Source organism: Eleutherodactylus coqui, chromosome 2 (assembly GCF_035609145.1).
Source record: "Eleutherodactylus coqui strain aEleCoq1 chromosome 2, aEleCoq1.hap1, whole genome shotgun sequence".
NCBI classification, from domain to species: domain Eukaryota; kingdom Metazoa; phylum Chordata; class Amphibia; order Anura; family Eleutherodactylidae; genus Eleutherodactylus; species Eleutherodactylus coqui.
The window spans coordinates 263,521,912-263,539,586 of record NC_089838.1 but is presented as its reverse complement, the minus strand read 5'-3'; the positions used below and the strand labels follow the sequence as shown (position 1 = coordinate 263,539,586).

The 17,675-nt window shown below is 43.2% G+C and overlaps 1 protein-coding gene across 1 annotated transcript in view; it reads right to left on the bottom strand.

Moving 5' to 3' along the window:
- DIS3L (DIS3 like exosome 3'-5' exoribonuclease) overlaps positions 1 to 17,675 on the bottom strand; it is a 47,830-nt gene that overhangs the window by 15,222 nt on the left and 14,933 nt on the right. The window contains exons 3-7 of the mRNA XM_066592917.1: positions 6,584 to 6,712; positions 3,070 to 3,205; positions 1,171 to 1,347; positions 1,009 to 1,087; positions 46 to 222 (exon numbers count right to left, since the gene is read on the bottom strand). Of these exons, the coding sequence (XP_066449014.1) occupies positions 46 to 222; positions 1,009 to 1,087; positions 1,171 to 1,347; positions 3,070 to 3,205; positions 6,584 to 6,712 (698 nt within the window). The remainder of the gene's footprint in view (positions 1 to 45; positions 223 to 1,008; positions 1,088 to 1,170; positions 1,348 to 3,069; positions 3,206 to 6,583; positions 6,713 to 17,675) is intronic.

The window sequence follows — 17,675 nt, the reverse complement described above, 5'->3', positions numbered from 1 at the left end:
ACCGTTCTCCCTAAAAAAAACTGATTAGAAAACCGCCCTACTTACCAGTCATCATAACATCGTTCTGTGCATCTCCAGCCCTCTCATCTGCCTCATTCTCACACAGCGCTCCCGTTCTCCCCTTCCAGTCACATTTAGGAAGAATTTCCACAGCTACTATGTCTCCATGGATTGCTCTGTTGCGGGCCTTAGTACCATGAATCAGAACATCACTCTGTAGGTCTAGGATACAAAATAGTCCAGTTATAATGTGAGGTTGGAGAAAAGACACAACCGAGTCCGCTGCATTCTGTTAGGTGCCATTAACCAAAATGCATGATATTTTGTGTTTTGCTTGGTCTAATAGTATAATGAACATGTCAATATGATATACGCTCTTAAATAGGGCAGCAGATTATGGCAAGTCCCTTTAATGCTGGATTCCGTAGTAAACAGAATTTTTGCAGATTTTCCATGTCGACACATTCAAGCCTACATGACCAAAGTGTGACATAGGACTAGGATCAAAAGTGTAATTTATCAATGTGGGTCGGGAACGCTATCTTTCTCCTTAGGGAGAGCACCTAGAAGGTGAGTTACGAGACTTATAAGGTCATTCATGCTCCTCTGGGTAATATGCAGATAAGAGAGATGGAACAATACCTCTGCACTGCCACCTACTGGAAGGCAGCATTTCTGCAAGTCAGTGTTAGACTCTTAATACAAGCCTCGTAACAATAACTGGAAAGTGAAAGCCAAGTCAGAATTCACATACACCCCGAAACAGCTGCCTGTGAATGGATTCTGGCTTGGCTTTCAATTCCCTGTCATTACGCACTTCCAAATACCTTGGAGCCATAAGGCCGCTATTACAAAAGCGTCATTCATTCATGTTCATGTAGTAGTGCTAATTACAGGGCTGCACCTGTGCTTGCAGGTTCAGCCTGGCAATTGTAGGGAAACCACAAGCACTAGTGGCAGCTGCTAGCACTTATGTAACAGCAGCCCTAGGTGAACTAGTACAATTACCTGTGTCTTTTCCAGCCAAGCCCTGGAGACGTACAAATGCTTCCAGCTGAGAGCGATGCTTGTTAACACTGAGCACACCCTGCACAGAGATTCAAATAAGCTCGCCTCCATGTATTTGCTACCTACACCCCCCTCCCCTCTGATCAGTGGGGTTTCACTCACCTGCTTATATCTTCCAGACTTAATGCCTGCTTCCAGAACTTCCAGTGGAAGATGTTCCTGGTACTCCTTACCATTACTCTCCCGGCTATCAGTCTCACGTTCACAGAGCGCCTGCCGAACAGACTCGTACAGTTCTTGTATTCCTTTCAGATCTGGCCAAAAGGTTTCCAAGTAATCCTGTTATGAAAGCCACAAATGAGCAAAACATTAGCTGTAAGGAGCAGACTGAAGGCTCAGCCACACAAATATATAAATATAATATAAATATATATTAAGACGAAAACAAGACGGACACATTTTAAAAAAAAAGAATCTATGATAGAGGCGCAAGAAAAAAATGCAATGTGCACGTCTGATTTAGGAGCTCACACTTTTCCTGTGCACAAAGGTCTGCTGTTCTGAACGTCAAGATCAGGCATTTTTGTGCCCCATCTGCAATTAACGGCATCCTTGTAAATGCATGCAAGTGAACTAAGACCTGATGCTTCTGCGTATAAGTTCATCCACCAATATGCTGCTACAAAAGGTGCTGTCATTTGCAAACATGGAGCTACAATGACTCTTCTCAGTGCGGGTATATAGAAAACCATGGCACATATCTTTGTAACAAAGAAAGAAATGACAGTTTTTATTGCATATTAATTTTTCTTTATTATGCTTGACAGATAATGAACTCAAAAGGTCAACTCCAACTAGCCAAAGGAAGGGTATATCCAGACTGTAATACAACAAAATGTTATACTATGGTCTGCATATACCCACCTTTAGATGAACGGAGATTACATTCTGAGCCGTTTACCCAGTATCTGTGAAGCGTAATAAAAAACAAACAAACAAAAAAACCCACAACAATATTAAATATATTCTTGGGATTGAAGAGTTCTTCGACTCTACCTCCGGGGGAGAGGGAGAGAACACAAACCAAGAAAAAAAAAAAAAAGCTCGGGACCCGGCGTCCCACATCCAAATATGCTTGAGTCTCACATTGTAGTCAATGGGGTTCGTTACTCGAGTAGAGCTCTCGAATTTTACGAAAAGCTCGACTCTAATAACACGAACTCGAGCATTTGGGTGCTCGCTCATCTCTAATCATAAACTAAATTCTGGTGCTGCTAAGGGATGTGACAGGGAGCCGGGTAATGTATTTTTAAAAACTCACTCACTGTTCCAATCCCGCGCCGTTACCCGCTGTAGTCTGCACGCAGCACAAAAATCCTGACTCTTCAGACTACTGTGCATGCATTTTCCCATAGAAGTCTATGAGAGAACAATTGTATGGCAATCTAAAAAAGTATTGGATTTTCGTGCGGCATGTGGTCTTTACTGGTGGACCGTGAGATCAGGAGAGCAAGCGAGCATTAAAAAAAAAAAAAAAAAATCCATCACCCAGGTCCCTGTCACCCCCGCTAACAGCACCATAATTTAGTTTATGGCTCTGTTGGGAGGTGACAGTTTCCCTTTAAATGTACAGCCCTTTCCCTAAAAATTGTAGCAACAACCATGTAAAAGACAGAACCACAGTATTACTCTAGTTCTTTGCTCATTCTGTCTGTTCTGTAATGTAAAAAGGAAAAAAAAAAACTATCCAAACAAATAAAATGTCAGGATCAGTGGTCTTATTGAAGTGGCCTTTCTCCAATACAAGAGACATATTAGTAATACGGATGTATTCTAGCACACTATCTATAAAGGTCAGGAACACTGAGACTCCGTGCCCATGCATAAGAATGTATTACTGCCTAATACTTCTAGGAGACTCTACTGTATCTCTGTATGCCTGCAGTCTCATACAGCAGCAGATCAGGGGGTTTTCTCCATATGAACACGTGCTATAATCACGCCAGTTGCACGCTGCGGTATCTGGACATTGTACTCGTCCACAGATTTGCAGGAACTGACCTTAAATGATAAAACATAAACCCCCTGGGTCTCAGTGCCGTATCTTCTGATGACATCTTCTCGCTCGGTCACCATGATGACAGGTATCCTAGCATTACAGTGCTGATAGTACCAGACACAGGAGTTGTAAATACATCTGCAGGCGGAAGACAGACAAGAATTCATAGGTGTAATGCAGATTTGATATACAGTATACAAAGGTTTTTGGACCCCCCTATCAGTATATTGGATTGTGTCCTAAAGCAGGCTACATGGGATGCAGATCATTGGAGACGTCATTAATGGCTTGTGACGGGAACGGCATGCTATTGGATATACAGGTTATGCATCGGTGCAAGGAGCGCAGTCACTGGACAGTTCAGCAATGGGAGAACGTTCTATGGAGTGACGCATCAGGATACTCCATCTTCCAATCAGATGAATGTACCTGGGTCTGCAGAACGCATTTTACCTGAGTGTGTTGTGCCAACAGTTACATGCGGCGGAGGTGCCGCTATGGTCTGGGGATGCTTAACATGGCATGGTGTAGGTCTGCTGGTTGTAGTGGTAAGAACCATGAACACAGAGGTGAACCTCGACATTCTAGACAATGTGGCAATACTCTGGGAATAGTCAGCAATACTTCCAACAAGCCTTGTCACACAGTTTTATGTTGGTCTGAGGATATGGATGTTCTACGGTTAGACTGGCTGCACAGAGTCCAGACCTGAACCCTACTGAACATCTTTGGGATGAACTGGAAAGTCAGGTGAGGCAATAGAAAGGCACCCATTTTCTTTGAGAGCTCTCACCAGACATTTGTAAGATGAATGGAGGGAAATAGCTGATGTGTATCAGACGTTAGTAGATAGTAGGTCACAGCGAGTATCCGATGTCATTAGGGCCAAAGGAGCTCCACTAAGTATTACCATATGTAAATAAATACCACTTTGGATTCTTGCTCAGGTGTCCAATTACTGTTGATAGGAGAGTGTAGTTAAAGATGTAGTCAAGTGGTATACTGGTAGATATGCTGACCAGTAGAGAACTGAGCAGGGACCACCGCCAATCACAGGAACAAAAAGGTGCCAGGAACCCTTCGGCATTCTCTTCACACAGAAACACTACAGTCCGGGTTAGGGAGAGTTGCAACTCAGTCCCTCCCCCTCTCCCCCCACATTTTCTCTCTTTCCTCTCCACTTTTATTTATCCATTACCGTAGAGGTCTGAGGGCTTGTTTTTTGCAGGACAAGTTGTATTCGGTACTATATAATGTACTGAAAAACTATTTAAAAATGAGTTTTGTTTTTTTAATTATAAATGAGGATTTTTTTTATTAACGAATATTTACCTTTTTATTTTTTTTTAACAATCAATAATTTATTATTTTTTTTAAGACCCCACAGGAGACATGAAGTTGCGTTTGATCGCTCTTGCAATATAATATAATACCCTAGTATTACATAATCCCACAATCTGATTGGCAGTCTAAATCAAGCCACACCACAGGCTTGGCTTCATAGGCAATCCACAATGTCAGCCCACGATCTCATCCAGGGGAGGGGGCATTCAGGACCCCCAGACCCTGATCGGAGCATTAAAAGGGTTAACAGTAGCTATCAGCGTGAGCGCTGATTACAGCTGTTGCAGGCAGGTGTCAGCTATCAAAGACAACAGACACCCAAATTGTATGGTGCGGGGATTCCACTCAATACAAACCCTGGACCTCCAGGACGTAAATGTATGTCATGAAGCTTTAAAGGGTTAATTGAATTGGCAACAACTTTCAAAAAAACTTGCTAAAAAGTGGGCACATCTTTTAGTCTGATGCCAGAAGGGTCCGGCATTGCCAGACACCTCTGACTTCTTACATAATGATCAGTCATTTCACAAAAGCGCTGTATGTGATCATTAAAGATCAGCAACCACACCAGGAAAGATATCACCTTCCCCGTGTAGCTCCTGTTCAGGCGACGCCGAGTATCACAGGCTCTGACCTCTGACAGTACCTCCTGGCATCTGTGGGGCTGTGTTTATAGGAAGTGCAGTAACAGACGCCGGGAGGAAGTGTCAGAGGTCAGAGCCACTTGAAACTAAACCATTCACTTCTTTATACCAAAACGCTGTTCCCTGTTACTAACTAAAATATGACAACATAGGCTGCAAAATCCAGCACTGTCTGCAGGACCCTCCTAGACATGTAGGGTGCCAATTGTCACTCGTGGTGTTGGAGAGGACCTGCCATCACAATACATGTCTGTTTTAGTAAATACGAGCATTCTGCATGAACAATTCTGAAGCATCCTTTCTTAGAACTCTGCTTTATTTCATTTGTTAATCCTCCTGGAAATATGAATAAATTGACAACCAGGTTTTACCATTTTGTGGTCAGCATAGCTAGGACAGTGCCAGATTGTGTAGGGACAAAGCCCATTGACAAAGGGAATCTAACAGCCATTTGTCAATATATTCCTACATTTCCAGGAGGAACAACAGAGTAACAATAAACACAGGTTTGTAAGAAAAGTTGCTTCAGAATATTTTTTTCTACCAAAAAAAGACATTAAGACAGTTGACTGGTAATCTTTAAAGGAGAAGCCGTCAGCAGTATTTAGCACTGTAAACCAATGAACAGCACTACAGTTATGTAGGATCTCTTCCCACACTTATTTTGCTACGACTGGATAAAAGCATAACTGAGTAATAGAAATATGAAGGTTTCCTGCGCGGCATGTAAACGAGGCCATACAGTCTCTGCTAGTTGCATATTTTGTGCATAAATCCCCCCCTCTTGCCTTTTCCGATGTGAAGGACATAGCGGGCATCATCCACGCGTCACTCCAAAGTCTCGCGCGTACGCCATGAGGTTGGCTATCAGGGCAGAAACACTATTCCCATTATGGCAGAATCGTGGTGCTGATCTCAGGTTGTGCCAGTACCCACCTCGAGGCTCAAGCAAAAGACTTCGGAGCAGAGAAGATAAAAAGGGCGAACGTGTGGGCAGAACATGCAGTTAGAGACAGTCCAGCCCGCCTACCGGACCGCTCTGCCTCATCTACATGCGGCGTGTGAAACTTTAACATTTCTATTACCCTTATATGCTTTTATCTATATAGTCATAGCAAAATAAGCGGGGAAAAGAGAAATCTTATATAGCATGGTTACTGGTTTACAGAGTTAAAACCTGCTGATGGTTCCCTATAAATAGCATGGGGCTGATATCTGAATGCTCTATTACATTCATTTCTGTTGTCCTGAGGCTAGAAGTGCAAGGTCTAAGACAGTGCCATCTGCTGGCTAAAGCCAGTGTGTGTGCGCGCCAGAGAGGCTCCGACAGCGAAGTGGCTGGCAATAGACGGTAAGAACACCCTGTCGGATGTCTTATGACATTGGAGCTGCACAAGCTCCAATCCCAGTGTCGGAAGACGTCAGACAGTGGATCGGAAAGGGTTAAATCAAAGTACGTACTTTTGATGTTACATGTGGTACTCTCCGTTACCAAATAGACACGGATGATTAGGTAGAGTCACAGTACCTGGTCTGCCAGTCCTCCACAGACTCTCCCATTTCCCGTGGAAGATAGGCGTAATGCTGGAACTCATTCGGGAAAAAGACACAATCATGTCGAGCGTCACGAAGCATATTCCGCAGCTTCAAGTACTGCCTGCAAACACAAAAATGTTGCATCTATTTTATCTAAACATGTACTAATCTGATATAGGATGAAGACGTAAATCCGCACGCTGCCAGTAATCATATAAACACATCCTGTAATTATTCTGGAGCTCCAGAAAGAGTGCGATTACAAGAGTTTGTGTAATAACCAGTCATATAAACCTGCAGCAAAACACTCTCCATAATAAAGTATATGTCTGAGGTTTGTTTTGATCACCAGAAAATTACATACAAATGGCATATATACTCATTCAAGGCTATAGCACAGACACATCTCACAATATACAGGGAGGATGCAGCTAGAACATCAATACACTACCTCATAATCATGTAAAGCACAAATAGAAGTTCCAGAAGTATACAGACCCGGGTAAATAGATGCACATGTCGCACTGGCTGTTTGCAGAGCATGCGCAGGAATAGCGGGTCATCTGATGTTCCTGTCTGGTCGTGTGGGCTGCGTTCCATGGTGACACACTTCATTGCCCAAACACCCACATACTACTCGGGTATTAGTGCATCCCATTGTTGAACTCTATAATGCATGCTCATTGTAGCTTTTCTGTGCGGTCGCACCCGACTGCTGCCTTTACTAAGTAACAGTGTGTTAGGCATCATATCTACAAGATTACTTGGTTTCTCTCACTGGGAACAATCACACTTTGCTCTACTGGCTAACACCGTACCAAACTTTTTTCGTTAGGACGAAAAAAAATACATATGTCCACCCAGTTCAGCCAATTACCACCCTCCCCATCCTCCCAAACATTGATTCAAAAGAAGGCAAGGAAAAAAAAAAAAAAGGGAAGAGGTAGAAGCCAATTTTCCCCATAAAGGGGGAAAAAAATTTCCCTCCCAATTCCAATCGGAATAATCCCCAGATCACCGACCCCTCTGAAGTTATTAATGACTAAAACATGTAATATTGTATCACTCAAGAGAGACGTCCAGACTCCTCCTAAACTCTTTTGGGTGTGTCATCACCACGTCCTCAGGCAGAGAGTTCCATAGTCTCACTGCTCTTACAGTAAAGAACCCCCTTCTGTGTTGGCGTAGAAGCCTTCTTTCCTCTAGACGTAGAGGGAGCCCTCTTGTTACAGTCACAGTCCTGGGTATAAATAGATGATGGCAGAGATCTCTGTATTGTCCCCTGATATATTTAAATATAGTTATTAGGTCGCCCTTCAGTCGTCTTTTTTTCTAAACTAAATAACCCTAATTTTGATAACCTCTCGGGGTATTGTAGTCCGACCATTCCGTTTATTACTTTAGTTGCCCGCCTTTGTACCCACTCAAGCTCTGATATGTCCTTCAGTACCGGTGCCCAAAACTGTCCACAATATTCCATGTGTGGTCTGAGCAGTGATTTGTAAAGAGGAATAACAATGTTCTCATCATGCACCCCTAGACCTCTTTTAATACATCCCATTTGCCTTGGCAGCAGCTGCCTGACACTGGATGCTCCAGTTGAGCTTACAGTTCACTAAAATCCCCAAGTCCTTTTCCATGTCAGTGTTACCCAGTGATTTCTCATTTAGTGGGTAATGGTGAGATGCATTTCCCCTCCCCATGTGCATAAACACACATTTATCAGTTTGCCACTTTTCTGCCCCCAACTTATCCAGATCCATTTGCAACCACATTGTGTCCTCTGTTCTGTTAATCATACATAAAATCATATAATATATAGTTTTGCATCATCTGTAAATACTGCAATCACAACCATTCATTGACTGGCTCAGCCAATCAGAGCCGACGAGCTGATATGTCTACGATTGATGCATCGAGCTAGCGCCAAGAACCAATCATGGCAATCTCCTGCTGGAGCCAATGGATGATCTGCCAGTGCAGGGAAAGCCTGGAGCAGCATCAGAGACCCTGACGGCACCTGCTAGGCGAGTATTGCTTTCTTTCTTAATCTAGTGTAGCTTGGGCTGATTTTCAGGGTAGGGCTTATATTTCAAGCCCCACCCGAAAATTAGTGTGCAGTTAAAGCTGCCAAAACCACGACACCAAGTTGTTGCACTGGTAATGGAACATCTTGCTATAGCCTTGCGGCGGAACCCCAGTGTACACTGTCTAACCATTGGTTCCCAGCAGTACAAGGCCTCATTATATGCTGACGATCTGATTCTATGTTACCCAGCCACGAATTTCCTCCCATGAATTTTAGCGGAGGTCCAAAATTATGAAAAACTCAGTAACTAACATAAATATCACTAAATCAGAAGCGCTAAATATCTCCTTTCCATCCTCTGAAATTCACCTATCCCAACAGTTCCCATTTACATTGAGAAATTCCCATATCAAATACTTAGGCATACTAATCCCCCCAGACCGCTCTGCCCTATAGACCTTGAACTAGGTCCCCTTGCTGGATCGCACATTAGAAGACTTGAATAACTATGACAAAAATGATCTCTCCTGGTTTGATGGAATAAACGTGCTAAAGATGGACGTCGTCCCTCGCTTTCTGTACTTATTCCAGACTCTGCCTATCCGGCCCCCCCCCCCCCATGAGCTTCTTTAAATGCCTACAAACTGCCTTCACATGATTTATATGGGTAGGAAGACACAGGCACATCAGCTACCGAACCCTCTCAAAACCTAAATCCGCAAGAGGGGCAGGGCTTCCTGACCTTAAGCTTTACCACATGGCCTCTATCCTTCTTAGATTGTTTGACTGGCACTGTCACAGGAAGTCTAAACCGTGGATTAAACCAGAAACGGACATTGTTGGAACTTCTCTAAAGTCGCTGCCTTGGATCTCGCCCTCAGCCAGACCAAATAACAATTTGAATGCTCCCCCATTGCCCCTGATCTCCTCTCCACATGGGATAAGATCACTGCAAAAAACATCTTATCCAGAAAGAAAGGCCCTCTAACTCCCCTCTGCCATAATCCCGATTTTCCCCCAGGCCTTGTGACTGCGGTACTCATGGGGTGGTCTGAGTCGGACGACATTAGAATCCACCAAGCTGCTGGGAGATATGGCTTGAGCAATGGAACCATGCTCCATGTGTGGTGGGACTGTCCCTCACTTAAGGCCCATTTAGATGGGACGAATGTCTGGCAAACGATGCCCGACACTCGTCTCCGTAAGTACCCACTCACGTGCTTTTGTACAGGAGCTAGTATCGTTGCTTCACAGCGGGGCAGCTGCAGGAAATTTCTCTCCTCGCTCCCCCCCCCCCCCTCTATTCATTTAACTTAGCGGCCATTCAATTCTGAACGGCTGCTAGTAACACTGAACAATCATCGTTCAGAATTTTAAGCTGCATAAAATCCTGATTACTCAGTGTAAATAGCAGCCATTCAGTACTGAACAGCCGCTATGTTACGGCAATGGAGAGGGGCGGGGGAGAGCGAGGAGAGAAATCTCCTGCAGCCACCCTGCTCTGAAGCAACGATACTGGCTTCTGTGCAACAGCACGAGAGCAGGTATGTGTGGGAACGAGTGTCGGGCATCGTTTGCCAGACATTCGTCCTATCTAAATTGACCCTGTAGACCATTCTGGAATGTAGTGTCCTCAACCTACTCAAAAGTTACGAATCTATTACAGCATCCCCTCAGATTGCCCTGCTCTCCATCATCCTAGGATCCATCTCGCCAATAAAGAAGGATATATTACGCCTTTTGTTAACCGCAGCACGTGCCGTTATCCCCAAACATTGGAAAACTCCACAAACACCCACTACCCATGAATGGATACATGAATTGAATGAGATCATGTCAATGTAGGAGATGCTGTCTGAGGCTTCAGACCTCCCGGAGAAATTTATAACAATGTGGAGCCCCTGGCTAGAGTTTCAAAACACTGCCGATCTTCAGGCCTTGTTAACCTAAACCTCCCGCCACTAGTGATACCTCAGGAGACCCCCCAATTCACTCCTTTGGTATGTATCTGTGAAACTCCCCCCCGACCCCACCTTTTTTTCCCTTCTCTTTTTCTTCTCTGTTAAATACCTTTCAGCTAAGCTACTAATATTACACCTATATAGAGTTGTGATAAAAGTCGTATCTAAGAGGTTACCACCTTTTGGTTTGACAACATGGATGTATAGTTATCTATTTCATTATGATAACCTTAGTAAACCGGATCCATAGATAAGGCAATGTATAGGCTTGAATTGCTGAGCTCGTAGGTCCGAGGGGATTGATCGCCTTCCTATAACAATACCGCGTGAAAGTGGCCTAATCATAAAACCAAAAGGAGAAATGCAGAAACTAAACTGTTTTATAACTACAGAAGAAAAGGTTATGGTTAAATGTGTCATACAGTTTATACGGTCCTGCGGGACCTACTTGCTACTGTTTATTTTATTTTAATATATATGCAAAACTATAATAAAAAAATTATTAAACATAAAAAATATTCTAAGTGGAGTGCGGTGTGATTAGTGCGTTACTTTGATAAATCAGACTTTTGTGGACGCAACATTTTTTTTATTTACATTTTTTTGATTATGAATATAACAAAGGGGTTTAAAAAACCCCCCAAAAAACTGACTTTTTTTTTGAAACTCAGCCCAAAAGCATGTCCAGAGATGAAACAAAAGACTAACATGCGCTACTTCAAATCTATCAGGAACCTCTACCTGTGACACGATCGCAATATTTCCTGAAAGTATATGGAACACAAATTTGATGCCAAATTTTGAGAAAAATTCTTCTGATATTCTTCTTTGTACTTCACCTGATCACGAGGTAGTTTACTCGATGGTGGTTTATTTGCATTTGCACTTTATTGTTTGCTATCTATGTAGATCGTCAATCATGCCTGTGGTGTGGCCTTGCACAAGTCTATATGCCATTTTCATGTCATTTTATGGTGATCATAAGTAGATGTATTCTAGATTTGTTTTAGGCTGGATTCAGACGACCGTATATCGGCTCGGTTTTCACGCCGAGCCAATATACGGTGTCCTCATCCGCAAATTAGCCCCACCCCCGCCCCGTCTCTCCTCATTGCAACTAGTGCAGAGGGGGGGAGAGGAGGCAGAGAGGGGGCGGGAGCTCAGAGCACTGCTCCTGGCTCTTCCAGCCACCTGCCCCCTGCAGAGAGAGACGACTTATATCGGCTGGGCGTGAAAACCGAGCCGATATACGGTTGTGTGAATCCAGCCTTAGAGTGTGTTTTGTTGTAGTTTTATCTGTAAATTATGTCAGTAGCCATTTGGTAAACGTGTGTATTATTCATGGTCTGCAACCCATCGAGAAGGGCCTAAGCCATCAACAAAGGACGGTTGACATCACTAAAGCCACGGACTCAGCCCTTGTGTCAACAGTTCCTTGTCAATGACTTTAGTGAGGGTGAGGTCAGGACTTCTTCGCTTTTGCAGTAACTCCTACGGCCCTTTTACACGAGCGCTGACATCACCGCTAAGAGCATTTAGACTAAAAGTCATCGCTGGCTTTTCATTTTTTCGTTGACTGAAAGTCGGCAATAACGCGAATGAAGAGTGATTTTTTTTTTTTTTGCATTTACACTGAACGATTATCGCTCAAATCTGTTCGTCTGAACGCATTTTGAGCGATAATCGCTACGTGTAAATGGGCCACTACTCATATTGTAGATACTGCACAATCTCTTCTAATCTGATACTGATAAGCTGCAGACAAGTCAGACAATGAGGTTTCGCCGGCCCTAATCAGATATTATGCCTGTGTAAGAAGCATTTTACTTAGTTTTAAAATCAATTAAGAATGTGCTAAAATTATTATAAATAAGTAAGAGGGCGGCCCGGCTCAATACCCGTTAAGTAGTTAAGTTTCTCCAAGCACGTCCCTCACACTGGATGCTGTCCATTAAATTTCATAAAATGGGAAAGCTGTGAGGTTCACTGATAGCCATATCTGAACGGAAATCGTTACACAAATCAAATTTGTTGCTGAGATAAAGTGCATATTTATCATTTCTATGGCCACTCTGGATACAACCCTGTCAGAGGAATATATAATGGATGTTAATTGTGTGTGTACGTTTCTGGCCCGGCAGGGGAAAAATTTTAAGTGGGTGCAATGCTGGAGAAACTCATTTGGCTTTCATTAGAAAAGGTGAACCTGTTCAACAGTGATATGGCAGGCAAAACAGCCAACGTCAAAATAAGTCAATGAGGAGAGCGCAAGATAAAAATAAATGTTCCAGCGAAGAATGGCGAGAGGAAACGCCAAAGCAAAAACCTCCTTGCGCTCCAATGCACACCGAGGCATTGTGTACACGCTACAGGTAGACTGGATTTTTCTTCTTTTTGGCTGTTATATATGTTATGTACAGATGTAATGTCGGAAGTGTAGAAAAGTAGAAAGTGTAAAAAAGTAGAAAATCTCCTTTATATCTTCATTGAGGTGAACACTCAGATTCTCCCTAATCAAAGACTCAGCTTACATTGTGCCTTTTCCTTAATGTTCATTGTAAGCGCCAAAGATTTCCTTAGGCTCCCGGTGATTTGCTATGCATCAGCATACTTTTTTCATTTTGCTTTTAACTGCCCCTTCCAATACATTGGGTCTATGTTCAGCCATACACGATTAGATTTCCACTTGGTATTCGCTGGACTAGATAAGGAACAAGGTATTGACACCCAGAATATAAAGCATCGTTGTAAAGTGTAAAACGCTTAAAAAGTAAGTAACAGTACATGTCTGACAATATATTGTCTTGCCAAAGAATATTTTAAAGACACAAAGTGGCATTGGTGGTATAGTGGTGAGCATAGCTGCTTTTCAAGCCATTGACATGGGTTCGATTCATGACCAATGCACTAGGGAAGAGATTCAAAAAGATCTAGAAAAGCTTGCACAGTGGGCAGCAACTAACAGAATGGTATTTAACAAGGAGAGATGCAAAGTCCTAAAGAAAAATGAAGAAAGCACATACAGAATGGGGGGAATTGGGCTAAGCAGCAGCACATGGGAAAAAGACTTGGGTATACTAATAGATCACAGACTGAACATGAGTCAACAATGTGATGTAGCAGCCAAAAAGGCAAACTTCTGGGATGTATTAAGAGAAGCATAGAGTCTAGATCACGTGAGGTCATTATCCCCCTCTACTCTTCCTCATCTGGAATACTGTGTCGAGAACTTTAAAAAAGACAGAGAAGAAATCATGTCCTGTGAGGAACGGTTCAAGGATCTGGGAATGTTTAGCTTGCCAAAAAGAAGGCTGATAGGAGACTTAATAGCTGTCTACAAATATCTGAAGGGCTGTCACAGTGCAGAGGGATCAGCCCTATTATCATTTGTACAAGGAAAGGCCAGAAGCAATGGGATGAAACTGAAAGGGAGGAGACACAGATTAGATAGTGAGGGTGATCATTGAGTGGAGCAGGTTACCACGGGAGGTGGTGAGTTCTCCTTCCATGGAAGTCTTCAGAGACTGGACAGACATCTGTCTGGGATGATTTAGTGAATCCTGCATTGAGCAGGGGGTTGGACCAGATGACCCTGGAGGTCCCTTCCAACTCTACCATTCTAGGATTCTACAAGTTTTCATAGTAACTACTATCCACATATGGATAGGTCATGATTTAAAGATATATAGGTCGCACAATGAAGGGTTATAAAAGTTTACACACATAGCCTACATTTTAACGGAGTATACTTAACATAGAGGGGCATTCAAGCACAGCAGACATGTGGCGAGATTTATCCAAACTAAACAGCCAGAATCAGCTGAGTAATAAACGAGCGTTAGGTGGGCGGGGGACATATGCAAAAGGAAGGTATATCAAATGCTCCACTTTTCCTTAGTGCTAAATTGCGTAAACAAATACTAGCTGCAAGCACGTCGTGGCTTGCATTTGCGAGTATGGCGCTTCCCTGCCTCTCCCTCTCTTTGCTGGCCAGCTCACAGTCTCCCACAGATAGATCAAAAGATAGGACAAATAGGAAATCTCGAAGGTGATTTTTTTTAGATGCGTCAAAAAATCATTCATCTGAAAGAACCCCATAGGTTCTTTTAGACACGCATACTCTGCATCAAAATGGCACAAGTGTGAATAAGGCCTTAGGCCGGCTTCAAAAGGACAATAAAATCGTGTAAGACTTCTGCGTTTTGAGACGCACAAATATGAACTCCATTCATTTGAATGGTTTCATACACATGAGTGATGTTTTCCCGCATGGCATCACAATGCAATGCGGGAAGCAAATCGCAGCATGTTCTATCTGGATGCGTGATCTCACATAGCAGCCCCATTGAAAGCAATAGGAGACGTCCACGCTCCTCTGCCGCGGCTGTGACAGCTACAGCTGAGGTTCCCTTCATCTGTGAAGTGATGCAAGACTGTTTTCACATAAAAACGTCTCGCATCCACGGGGATTTCACATGATGGAGAGTGCGATATGGGGTGGGATTCCCGGCTCCATATCGCGCTCGCCCATGTGAAGTTAGCTATAGGACGGTTTCACGTGGCTCGAGAAAATAGTATGGGATTGGTGTATCACGAGACGCACAAATCTTGCACTAATATGAATCCCATTGTTTTAAATGGAGTCCTATACACAAGCAAGTTTCTCCCGAGCAGCATCCTTGGAACGCATAGACTATGGTTTTGAAAGGGACAGTAAAACACATTGCATGTGATGTGCATACAAATGCGATGTGAGGTTTCCCAATGGGAAACTTGCCAATCCTTGCTGCAGCGGAGGATCACTACTTTACTGAAGTAAGGGAGGCGTTTGTGTTCAATAAGTTTTTGTTTATTTTACATAACCGTTAAGTTCATGTACATAACAATTGAAACATGTATGGCAGCTTAGGGCTCATAATGGAAAACATACAGTTTGTAATCAATAATATAACCACTATTTTCACATAAATCACCAACATGGGGAAGCAAAGGTTAGAGGTCAGGGAGAGGGTGGGGAAAGGCAATCCAGGTACTAATACCCGGGTGAAATGGACAACAACGCCAGTTCTGGTGTCAAGACCAGAGATTCTCTGCTCACCTTTCCATATAGACACATCACGTCTTCCCACAAGGATGTCACCATGGGACATTTCCACCATATGTGGAGCACTGAGCCCACCCCAGCCCGGCATGGGAGGCGTCTTTGACATATCGCACTCGCTGGTGCATAGGTGGCCTTAGGGTAAAAATAGTGACAAAATCTGCGGCTTTCTACTGCAGATCAACACACAGATATGGCCCGTCAGTAGGAAAAATCCGTGTGCAGAATTCCAGCATGTTTCCGCGTCTAAAAGTGACATGTGACTTCTTAACGCAAAAACTCTGGTCTTTAAAAGCAGAATGTGCGCAGAAAACTCTGTCACGAATTGAGAACATAGCCTATTTTATAGACACTATACCTCACCTCGCTTCGCTCTCGCTACCTTATAGCAGCAGGACACTAACATTACAGAGTATGGGCGATCCACGTACTGACATTATATAACCCAGCTCTATATTCATGAAGAACCCTTTAAAGAAAGATGAACCTGGGGTATGTTCAAAAAGATTTCATCATGTCCGTACACCAGATGTTTCACTGCCTTCAATATCTGAAAACAATATAGGACAGCGGAGCTTCAAGAGGAAAGTATCTCCAGAACGCAGCAGCCGCCGCATGCCACAATCGGTCAGAGAAAAAAAAAATACTCACGTGAATTCGGAGACCCCCAAAATGTATGGTTGCCATAATAGGGCTCCACGAAGCTTGTACAAAGCTGCAATAAAGGATTGGCAAGAGCCTTTATATACAACTATAACCTTCAGAGTTTATCTTTCGTCAGTGATTTCTGCAAAGGGGAACTGAGGTGACAGAACATTACAGGACAGCAGTTCTTGTTCACGAATTTACATTCAAGAAGCCAAAGTGATTGCAAATAGAGAAGACTGGGAAGATAATAAGCGCTTTCAACGATTTACAGTGATTAGCCCAATGGAAAAGGGAAGAGAGCGATCACTAGTTATCGAGCGCCGGTCAGTGAGAGACGGCCGGCTACCGTCGCTATATACCATGTAAACCGCCTTAGTGTTGTGCAGCTTTAAAAATATGTTTTTTTTTTGGAAGAAAAGCCCATCCTCCCACATTTGTATTCCATTGGTTTCTGGAATAAACGATTTCTGGGTTTTCAGGTAAACATTTCTTAGCTGATTGACTTTTAAATACCTCCTATTAATCAACATGAAAAGCAATTGATTTTTGAAAGAAAATTCTACTCCTCTCCGTTTTCCCTGGCACCACACTAAGAACATGCCCCGAGGAAGGCTATGGGATCCATTGCACACACGTAAATGGCCAAGTTAATTCCCTGTACTGTCTGATATCTCCAGTCTCTTACCCACAGTAAAGCCATGTTACATGCCTCCGTTACTTATCTTCTGCCATCCTCCTCCGTCCTATAGTTCAAATCGTGAAATGCATTTAATTTTACGCTCACATCTGATTCCAGTATTGATTTCCTCTATTCTAATCGATTGGAGGGATAAGCGAACAGACCAAACTCCGTTATATGCATTTAAAGGAGCACTAAGCAAAGAAAATGCACTTCTTCCCATTGATCTTACTTTCTCTCACATTACTTTGTAAACTGAAAATGCTAAAATATCTGCGTCTTGCAGATTCTTGGCCATATTCGCCCTCACTGTCCTATATCTGGCTGTATAACTAGCTGCAGCAGGAGCCTCCCCCCTCTGCAGTAAAACTAATGTCCCATTTAGACAGGGCGACAGTAGTCTAAACGATTGCAGGTGCTGACGTCAACGTTAAAGTCGCTGGCGCTCATGCAGAACGTTGTTTATACAGGCAGAGTTCACCACTGGATGGCGGGCTTCTCGCTCAACGCTTCACCTTCTATGTGAAGCGCTGAGCGGGGAGCATTTACACTCAGCGACAAGCCAGCCATCCAGCAATGTTTTTTACGCAGCAGCGATAATGAAAAGTGAATGAACAGTAAATGATTTTTTTTTGCATTTACACGGGCCGATTATCGCTCAATTTC